Source organism: Humulus lupulus, chromosome 6 (genome assembly GCF_963169125.1).
Source record: "Humulus lupulus chromosome 6, drHumLupu1.1, whole genome shotgun sequence".
Taxonomy (NCBI): Eukaryota; Viridiplantae; Streptophyta; class Magnoliopsida; order Rosales; family Cannabaceae; genus Humulus; species Humulus lupulus.
Window position 1 is genome coordinate 175,278,996 of NC_084798.1, and position 11,607 is coordinate 175,290,602.

Genomic DNA, 11,607 nt, shown 5'->3' on the forward strand with positions numbered 1-11,607 from the left:
AATTTACAATTATCATCTTCTGCTTAGAAAATATCATAAAATGTAATTTGGAAGTAAAGAAAGTAGATTACTAGTATGATTCTTGAAAATTTGACATTATATTACGAATGCTTATGTAGCATGATTGATCTTTGAGATACTAACGTTTTTAATTTCTCTATTGCAGCTTATACAGGAAAATGGGTTCTTAGCTTCTGCACTAAAAGACTGTTTATTATTATTCATTCGAATATATGAACATTTGTTTTGTTTTTTTATTAGTTTCAATGCTTTGAATCTTAGAAATCAAAGAAGCAATGGTTTCTTTGGTTTAAAGAATATATTCATGTAAAATATTTTTAATTTATCAGTGAAAGAGATTCTATGGCAACCTCAAATAATACTCATAGTCTCATATCATATATATTGTTTTATAAGATTCAATCAAACAATTTTTTTAATTTTTTTTTACTTTGGTTTAAATAATCTAGAAAACTCAAATGTCTTCTTCTCATTCAATACATGTTTGTCTCTTTTCCTTTCCTTATGCCACAACGTTGCATTTTAAACCTTTTCTATCTAGGCCAAAAATAATTAAGAGACCAAAAATAATGAAATCATGACATTGAACCTCATTGAGTCAATTTCACAAACACTTGAAACAACCTTCAATACTTGATTTTCAACAATGTAATGCCCAAAAACTTAAACATAAACTGCGATAATAAACAAAAACTAAGAAACAAACAACAATTTAAACAAATATAAAAGTTCCTCTACAAATAACAAAACACCCCTAAAATTACTAACATCATAACATAACTTTTTTCTAAACAAAGAATCTTCTTCATACAAGATTTAATATAAGAATTATAATACATATACTTACTTGAAAATCTTCTTCCAAGATGGCACACAAAAGTTGTAAACCCGGAAAAGATGATTGAACCCTAAAACGGAATATGATGTTTTGAAATAATGAATAAATGAGATCTAGAAAAGTATATAAAAAGCAGAGGGCTCCGGGTCGCACCACAGCACTCTATTATTGAGCCGCGGCGCGCAGACAATGTAAGTTAGTGCAAATGAAGTGCCGCGGCTCCCAGCGAAGGTAAACTTTTTTGGCAATTTCACGCCGCAGCGCTCAGCGACAGCAAACTTATTGCAATTTTAGTGAGCTGCGGCTCTCTTTTCTTTATAGAGAATAACTTAACAATGCTCACACAATATAAAATGATTTTGATAAAGTAAATAGTTTTATAACATAGACCAATATTTTAGATCAACACACATATAATTATATAAAGAGCTTATTTGATAGCGTTGGGGTTCAATATTTGATTCGATTTGCATTGTAGTTAACATTTTTAGAAAAGTTGTTCAAATTTAAAGCTTAGGGGTTTAAATTAAAAACATTGTTGGATAAAGAGACTTGGATTATAAATAGAACTTAATGGATAAAAATTTATAAATTTTGGTTTAAATTTGATGTCAATTAGCCTTGTGGATCAAAATTTGTGATGCCATTTAGCATTGGGGATCAAAATTTGATGCCATTTATATTGTGGTTTAAAATTTTAAGCTAGTGGTTTAAAATTAAAGCTTAGGGGTTTAAATTTAAATCTTAGTGGTTTAAATTTAAAATATTGTGGTTTAAAGAGACTTGGTTTATAAATAGAGCTGAATGGATAAAAATTCATAAATTTTGGTTCAAAATTTGATGTCATTTAGCTATGTGGTTGAAAATTTGATGTCATTTAGCCTAGGGGTTCAAAATTTATTCCATTTGGTTTGTGGCTTAAATTCTTAGGCAAGTGGCTTCAATTTAAAGATTAACGGTTTAAATTTAATACTTAGTGGTTTAAAGAGACTTGGATTATAAATAGAGCTTAATGGATCAAATTTATAAATTATGGTTCAAAATTTGATGCCATGTAACCTTGGGGTTTAAATTTTTAGGCAAGTGGTTTAAATTTAAAGCTTAGTGGTTTAAATTTAAAACATTATGGTGTAAAGAGTCTTGGATTATAAATAGAGCTTAATGAATAAAAATTTATAAATTATGGTTTAAATTTTTTGGCAAGGGGATAAAATTTAAAGCTTATTGGATTAAATTTAAAACATTGTACTTTAAAAGGACTTAAATTATAAATAGTACTTAATGGATAATTTTTATTAAATTCGGTTCAAAATTTGTATGGATGAATGATCAAAAGTATAGAAGAAAAGAAGAGAATTTGAAAATAAGATGTTTTGAAATAATAGAGAAATGAGATATTCAAATGTATATAAAAAACTGGCTCGGGGTGGCGCCGCGGCGCACAAACACTATCAAACAAAAGAGTTGCGGCGCGCAGGGAAAAAGGACATATGGAATTTTGTTTTCTCTGTGCGCCGCGACACTATTTTATTATGACCGCGGCGCACAGATCATACATTTATATTAATATAAAAATGTATATATTTTTTTTTCTTGCCAATCATAACATGAGCTCTAAATTTTGGACAAATAAAGGAACTTGGATTAAAATTTAAGCCTATTTACTTAAATTTAAAGTATAGGGATTTAAACTTTAAATGAAATTGTTGATTAGATTATGATTATGATTTAAGCCTAAAGGATTAAAACTTAAACGTTGTGGATTAAATTTTAATTGCTATTTAAGTTTAATGGTTCATAGTTTAAGTCATCTAAGGCTTGCGGTTTAAATATTTAGGTAAGTGGTTTAAATTTAAAGCTTAGGGGTTTAAATTTAAAATTTAGTGGTTTAAATTTAAGATATTGTGGTTTAAATAGACTTGAATTATAGATAGAGCTTAATTGGATTTTTTTTTATAAATTATGGTTCAAAATTTGAAGCCATTTAGCCTTGTGTTTCAACATTTTTAGGCAAGTGGTTTAAATTTAAAGCTTAGGGGTTTAAATGAAAAACATTGGGGTTTAAAGATACTTGGATTACAAAAGGAGCTTATTTGATTCAAAATTATAAATCGTGGTTTAAATTTGATGTTATTTAGCCTTGTGGTTCAAAATTTGATACCATTTAGCTGTGTGGTTCAACATTTTTTGGCAAGTGATCTAAATTTAAAGCATATGGGTTTAAATGTAAAACATTGGGGTTTAAAAAGGAGTTGGATTATAAAAAGAGCTTATTTGATAACAATGTATAGATTGAGGTTTAAACTTGATGTCATTTCGCGTTGGGGTTCAATATTTGATTCGATTTGGATTGTAGTTTAAATTTTTAGAAAAGTTGTTCAAATTTAATGCTTAGCGATTTAAATTAAAAACATTGTTGGATAAAGAGACTTGGATTATAAATAGAACTTAATAGATAAAAATTTATAAATTTTGGTTTAAATTTGATGTCAATTAGCCTTGTGGATCAAAATTTGGGATGCCATTTAGCATTGGGGATCAAAATTTGATGCCATTTATATTGGGGTTTAAAATTTTAAGCAAGTGGTTTAAATTTAAAGCTTAGGGGTTTAAATTTAAATCTTAGTGGTTTAAATTTAAAATATTGTGGTTTAAAGAGACTTGGTTTATAAATAGAGCTGAATGGATAAAAATTCATAAATTTTGGTTCAAAATTTGATGTCATTTAGCTATGTGGTTGAAAATTTGATGTCATTTAGCCTAGGGGTTCAAAATTTTATTTCATTTGGTTTGTGGCTTAAATTCTTAGGCAAGTGGCTTCAATTTAAAGATTAACGGTTTAAATTTAATACTTAGTGGTTTAAAGAGACTTGGATTATAAATAGAGCTTAATTGATAAAATTTATAAATTATGGTTCAAAATTTGATGCCATGTAGCCTTGGGGTTTAAATTTTTAGGCAAGTGGTTTAAATTTAAAGCTTAAGGGTTTAAATATAAAGCTTAGTGGTTTAAATTTAAGACATTGTGGTTTAAAGAGTCTTGGATTATAAATAGAGCTTAATGAATAAAAATTTATAAATTGTGGTTTAAATTTTTTGGCAAGGGGATAAAATTTAAAGCTTATTGGATTAAATTAAAAACATTGTACTTTAAAAGGACTTAAATTATAAATAGTACTTAATGGATAATTTTTATTAAATTCGGTACAAAATTTGTATGGATGAATGATCAAAATTATAGAAGAAAAGAAGAGAATTTGAAAATAAGATGTTTTGAAATAATAGAGAAATGAGATATTCAAATGTATATAAAAAACTGGCTCGGGGTGGCGCCGCGGCGCACAGACACTATGAAACAAAAGAGCCGCGGCGCGCAGGGAAAAAGGACATATGGAATTTTGTTTTCTTTACGCGCCGCGACACTATTTTATTTGGGCCACGGCGCACAGATCATACATTTATATTAATATAAAAATGTATATATATTTTTTTTCCTGCCAATCATAACATGAGCTCTAAATTTTTGACAAATAAAGAAACTTGGATTAAAATTTAAGCCTATTTACTTAAATTTAAAGGCTATGGATTTAAACTTTAAATGAAATTGTTAATTAGATTATGATTATGATTTAAGCCTAAATGATTAAAACTTAAACGTTGTGGATTAAATTTTAATTGCTATTTAAGTTTAATGGTTCATAGTTTAAGTCATTTAAGGCTTGCGGTTTAAATATTTAGGCAAGTGGTTTAAATTTAAAGCTTAGGGGTTTAAATTTAAAGTTTAGTGGTTTAAATTTAAGACATTGTGGTTTAAATAGACTTAAATTATAAATAGAGCTTAATGGAATTTTTTTTTAGAAACTATGGTTCGAAATTTGAAGCTATTTATCCTTGTGTTTCAACATTTTTAGGCAAGTGGTTTAAATTTAAAGCTTAGGGGTTTAAATGAAAAACATTGGGGTTTAAAGATACTTGGATTACAAAAGGAGCTTAATTGATAAAAAATTATAAATCGTGGTTTAAATTTGATGCCATTTAGCCCTGTGGTTCAAAATTTGATGCCATTTAGCCGTGTTGTTCAACATTTTTGGCAAGTGGTTTAAATTTAAAGCTTATGGGCTTAAATGTAAAACATTGGGGTTTAAAAAAGACTTGGATTATAAAATGAGTTTATTTGATAACAATTTATAGATTGGGGATTAAATTTGATGTCATTTAGCGTTGGGGTTCAATATTTGATTCGATTTGGATTGTAGTTTAAATTTTTAGACTAGTGGTTTAAATTTAAAGCTTAGGGGTTTAAAATTAAAGCTCAGGGGTTTAAAATTAAAAAATTGTGGGTTAAAGAGACTTGTATTATAAATAGAACTTAATGGATAAAAATTTATAAATTTTGGTTTAAATTTGATGTCAATTAGCCTTCTGGATCAAAATGTGTGATGCCATTTAGCATTGGGGATCAAAATTTGATGCCATTTATATTGTGCTTTAAAATTTTAAGCAAGTGGTTTAAATTTAAATCTTAGTGGTTAAAATTTAAAGCTTAGCGGTTTAAATTTAAAACATTATACTTTAATTATAATGGATAATTGTCTTTTTTCAGAAACAATTATTATACAGCAATTATACTTCTCAATGAAATATAAATAGGCAAAAATTTCCATTGAATTACTATAACAATTTTTTGTTTTGTTTGTTTACATTTTGTAACTACAAAACTCTAAGGTTTAGCAAAATGAAAGACTCTAAAATCTATAATTGTAATGACCCACTAATCTAGACTTTTTGGACCATTAACGAAACTATACATAAACTTACATTTTTTACGAAAATACCATAATTTTATTGAGTAACTTGTAAAATAAGAGTTACTTACAAATAAATAGTAAGAAGGATATGGGATCCCATTGTCTTTAAAAACAAAACATGATTTAAACGAAAAGAATTACATAAGAAATGCGAAAAATACATATAAAACCATAAAAAAGATAAAATGAGACTACATCCTCGAATCGAATAACGCTCGGCCCCTTGACTCCATTCACCATCGATACACATCCTCTAAGCGTCATGAATCTTACCGCCTCTAAAGCTATTTTCCTGCACATAAAACAGAAAGGAATGAGCCTAATGCCCAGCAAGGAAAATCTAACACATAGTCATAAACATAAATTTCATAATAAACGTAAAGATATATCATAACACTTAATACATACACTTATTATAATGGCCATTATTACTTGGGGTCCCATAGACTAAACAAGCTTATGCCCATGAGATTAGTGGGGTCCTACTAGCTAAGTAGGCATATGCCCATAATCTTTTTGGGGTCTTGTTAGTCAAATAGGGCATAAGCCCAAGCCTACAAACATACACATTCATAATATATTCATAACATATCATATTTCATAACATAACACATAAGATAACATAAGCAATGAACATAAAGATTCTATCCTATTTTCCTTACCAAAGTTACCGGGATATGATGGACTGAGTTGGGACTTTTGGAACACTCCTAAAACCATAATGAACAAGAGTGAGTCTAAAGAAGGAAAAGAGATGAAAAGGAATGGGAAGACTAAACCATTGAAAAATATGCTTACCGAAACTTATGTGCTTAAGAACTTGGATTCCCTAACCAAAATAAGAATGAGGTTAGGGGACTGAGTAGAAGGCTTTGAGAAAGAAAATAACATGAAATAAATGAAATAGAGTTTTGGGTTTACCTCAAAGACTTGCAAGACCAATCTATACCACAACCGAAATACTATAGAACCTCACTTCCCAAAGTGTTTGATAAGCTTATGATGTTTAAGCTTATGATTTTCCCAAACCAGGTGTTTACACTCTCACACTCACTTAACACTAGCAGCTTCTGAACTTGGAGCAAAAGGTGAATAATGGCTGGGTACTAGGTCCTATTTATAGAGTTTGGGAATGAAAGTATCTTGATTTTACTTGAATAAAAATAATGGCTTTTTAGGTGAAAAATATTTGAATAATCGTTCAGCAGAGGCTGAAGACTCGTTCAAAAGATGCTGGACTTATGAAGGAGTTTGAATGGCTGAAAGGAAAAGAATTCAAAAGTGTTTGAATTTATGCTGGAGGAGGCGATATATCGCCTGGACCATTGTTCCTGAGGCGACCGTGCATCGATTCGTGTTTTCCGTATCTACGTGCTGCGATATATCGCCCCCTATAGCTGCGATATATCGGCACACGCTGAATATTTAAACACGAAATTACACATTTTTAGCTAAGTTTGAATGGAGTAAGCAGCCTTGACTAAGCCCTCAACGTATTCAAAGCTGCTGACTGACCCTATAACATTCAAACTTTACTCCTTATTAAATTAAATCCTCAAAAATCTTTAATCCTTTATCACCATTCATAACATGTGCTTAAAATCCTATTGGTTGATATCTAAACCTTATAGTATACTAAATATAATCCTTAATATTAGTCATATTAATCAAACCTTAGGTTAAACTTAATATTCTTAACTATAGGTTAAACTTAGAAAATCTATAAATACTACTATGAGTGTCCAAATAATTCCCGGTCTGAACCAAAAATCCACAGTTACAAAGATAATACTATACATACTATAATACTACTAAATAATTAGCTAAGTAAAGTTCTTGGACTCTACAATAATCTTTGAAATTAAAACCAATGGTGCATTTCTATAATTAACCTAGGCATACATCTTCAGTCGGAGTTTCATATCATTCATTCATGTGCTTGACGTTTCCATGAACCCACAATTCTATTGCCATTTTCTTCCGCATAGAAAAAGCTTTATCTGGTCCAATTTCAAAAACTGATTTCCCCGCCATCAGTAATTCAACAAACTTTATGAGATAAATGCCACAATCAGTCCTGCAAACATAAAAAATAAAATTATATCATAAGATTTTTAATAATAAATAAAAACCACAATTAATAAAACTAATTTATATTTTAAAAACATACATATTTTCTTGAAATGGAGATGGTTCCCATGAATACTCAAACTCCTGACAACCTGAAGGATATCCTTCTCTTTTTTCATGGAAACGTAAGAAGTCGAAAATATAAGGAAGAACTTGGCAATATTTCTTTACATGATTTCTTACATTTTCATCACCATCTTGGTAGTAAGAATCATAAATAAAGATTTTTCGTTTATCAATCTCAAGAACACCTAAGCACCAATGATTTAGGTGAGTTTCACTTAAAATAAAAAATGGCAGATATACAAAATTGACATCTAACCTTGACTTCCCATATAAGATTGATTTGCCAAGTATTCTATCAATTATAATCACTTCCTTACTCCAATCAAAATTTTCTATTTCAGATTCACTAACTGCTACTTGCCTAAGAAATGCATCAAAAATGTAGTCCGATGTTGTACAATTTTGAAATGAAGGCAAGAAACTATGACAAATAGCCTTCCTTCTCAAATAATAAAGTGCTACAGAAATATGCTGCAATATGAAAAACGAGGGACAAGAAAAATCATAAAAAGTATAAAAAAGAATACAAATTTTCATAAAGTATACAACAGGATAAAAAAGAAATTTAATCTTACATTATCATCAAGGAGGCCATTCTTGTCATATAGATCATGGAACCACTTCTTATAATTAATGCACTGATCGCCATATACAAACCCGGGAATTGTTGCATAAAATGCATAGAATGGTTCCTTTTTAGACCTAAAAGAAAACAAATGGTATTAATATATAAAACAATATAATTAACATAAATACTCAATAAGTAAACCAATTTACCTATGCTTCTTAAGACCAAGCTTATACCATGACATGAATCTTTCTTCCAACTCCATTGAAGGCATATCATCAAATTTGCTCTCAAAAGGAAATCGTCCAATGAAATGTTCTTTCTTTTTTCTTCGTTCATTGGACAAAGCAAAAACAATTGCTGACAAATTATGGGTGTATGGAGAACAAACATATTTGCTTGGTTTCCTTTCCCTTTTCTTTCTTGAGTATAATTTCTTAACCTCATAATTGTCATTTGATGATTGGGATAAAATATTGAAAGTTGGAGTAGTCTCAAAATCTTTGTCATGGCCAATATCAATTTTATTTGTTGTAAATTCTTCAAGATCATTTTGAATTGGTTCCACATTGGAAACCTAAAAATCAAAATTAGATAGACAAATTAAGAAAAATAAACAAACATTTTGTAAAAAGATAAAACACAAAATAATAAAAATGTTTTTCAATTCAAAGATAGATTAAAAATCATACCGGAATAATTGCTAAAGGACCAACACATTCTACAGTGTTGAAGTCATTCATACTTTGACGCAAATCATCTTCAGATAAGGATTTCCCCTCTTGAGAAGAAGACTTCCGATCTTTGTTCTTCATCTTCTCCTGTTCTCATTCTCCTTGCCTTTCACCAGGAACTTCCTTGTTTGCATCATGTTTCTTCGCAAAAACCTCCATAAAATAAAAGAAACGTTTCATTCCCTCCTCAATTTCATTCACCTTTGTTTTAAGATCAGCAATATCTTTTTTCATTACAATATTATCTTCTTTGATTTCCTGAAAAAAAAATTAGAAGGGCAAAAATATATAATGAACAACACAGAAAAAACTAAAATACATAAGAAATTGTAAACAAAATATTTTCAAAATGCAAACTAGACAAAAAACAAAAACAAGGACATAAGTTGGAAACAATAAAAAACGAACCTTAAACATAGAAATATTTTCTTCTTTTATTTCCTGAAAAAAATTAGAAGGGCAAAAATATATAATAAAAAACACAGAAAAAAGTAAAATATATAAGAAATTGCAAACAAAATATTTTCAAAATGCAAACTAAACAAAAAATAAAAACAAGGACATAAGTTGGAAACAATAAAAAACGAACCTTCAACAAAGAAATAACTTCTTCATTAGAACTACTTGAACTATAAATTTTTCTCTTTTTGGTATTCGAATTATGATCATCTTCTTCTCTCCCTCTTTTAGAAGTTGAAGAGACACAAAGCATAGCATGATGAAATGAATTTCTTTCATCATTAGAAAAGTTTAAAGGAGCATAAACCTATACATAAAACAAAATAAAAAAATTAATACAACAATTCTAAAAAATAAGAAAGAAAGTTAAAAACAATAAGAAATAAAAACAATTTTTTTTACCTTTGATCTTTTAAAAACTTTTTTCCAAATTGTCTTTAAATGACAACTCTTCTTCCCTGTCTTCCAGTTCAAAATTCTAGGGAACTTTGAACCAACATGAATGGAAAATGATGAGGCCAACAAAGGAATAACCTCAAAACCCCAAACTTGGAAGGCTATAGGGAAGCCGCATAGCTCATATCCTGTCTTCGATGAATCTAGGGCGCTTGTAAGGTATTTTATAGTTTCGTTAAAAGATCGGCGACCCCAAGGATATGCCTCAAACGTTTGATCTTCATCAACTAAACTCATGACAAAATTGTCTACTAACCTATCTCCTCTTTTACTACCTAATATATTTTCCACAATATATACTTTCACTAATTTAACAGCATCCTCGGCATCAATATCTATTTTTCTAGATTTAACGAAATCTTTCAACTCATTTCTAGATATTGATGATTTTCCACTGAAACATTTAACAAGTAATCGATTATTATCATTGCTAACCCCCATGTCAGCATGAATTTCATTGCAATTTAAACTTGTTATAATTCTGAATTCTTCAATGCCAAATTTTGTTTTGTTACCTCCAAAATTTAGATGAAGCTCAGTCCCATTAGAGCTGCCATCCACATGTAGAAGAAGAGAATGCAAGATCATATGCGATGGTTCAAGCAATGCATCCAAATCTAGAATGAACCCAAGGCAAGATTGTTTTAGCAGTTGTACTTCTTCATTACTGAGAAAACTTTGTATGCATCCAATATCACTCCAATAGCATTGAGCTCGAATATTAGACTGCACAAAAAGTAATTTATCTTCATTTAAATACTACACAAATAAATGAAAATGAAAAAACATATGTTAATTATAGAAAGAAGAATTAATAGCAAGAAATTTTTTTAAAAAAATAAATAAATTTACAGATGATAAAACTTTTAAATACGTAAAAAATCATAAAAAATACTTACTTGAAACATATCGTTTGATTTTGGATGAACAATTGAAAATGATTTCTTATCTTTGTTAATTGAAGATTTGGAAGACATTTCTGAAATATGCATAAACAAAAAGAAACAATTAATAAAAAAATAAAATAAATAAATAACAATAATAATAAATATGTATCTAACATTACTGATTAAATAATGCTCAATCAAAACAGATGCCATGAAACATAAACAATAATAAAAACTTTGTTAATAGAAAAATATCAAAATTAAAGCACATGCAAAAGAATCCATAGAAGGACATACAATGATTTGAGCTAATCAATTATTATTTATTTTGCATAATAAAACTACTTGAACAAATGAACAGTAAGAAACAAGTATTCATAGACAAGATGTTCATATTTTTCAAGACTTCAGCTTGACCATTCAATCCCGAAAGGTAATAAAAAAAACAACACTTATGGTCAAAGACTTAGAATTAATTTTAGTGTGTATTCAAAAGAAAATAATAGAGTTCAAAAGAAAATGTGTATCCAATACAAATAATGGAATAACAAAACATCCAAAATGAAATCTCTATCTTGTCGTGGAGATTAACCACCAAATCATGAGCATGATCACTAACAACTGAACAATCAATTTAAGT

At 28.9% G+C, this 11,607-nt stretch overlaps 1 protein-coding gene across 1 annotated transcript; it reads right to left on the reverse strand.

Annotated features, from left to right (window-relative positions):
- Positions 1-9,532: 9,532 nt before the first annotated feature.
- LOC133783589 (uncharacterized) lies at positions 9,533-10,668 on the reverse strand. Its single transcript, XM_062223240.1, has 2 exons — positions 10,027-10,668; positions 9,533-9,931 (listed from the first exon to the last, which is right to left on the reverse strand). Exons 1-2 carry the CDS (start codon positions 10,666-10,668, stop codon positions 9,617-9,619), a joined length of 957 nt encoding a protein of 318 aa, XP_062079224.1. The 3' UTR covers positions 9,533-9,616.
- Between the last annotated feature and the right edge of the window lie 939 nt (positions 10,669-11,607).

Excerpts from the sequence above, each read along its gene's own strand:
- LOC133783589 (XM_062223240.1), bottom strand. The coding sequence starts at position 10,668 with ATGATCTTGCATTCTCTTCTTCTACATGTGGATGGCAGCTCTAATGGG. Across the intron at positions 9,932-10,026 it reads AAGTTTTTAAAAGATCAAAG|GTTTATGCTCCTTTAAACTT; the intron begins GTAAAAAAAATT and ends TTTTATGTATAG.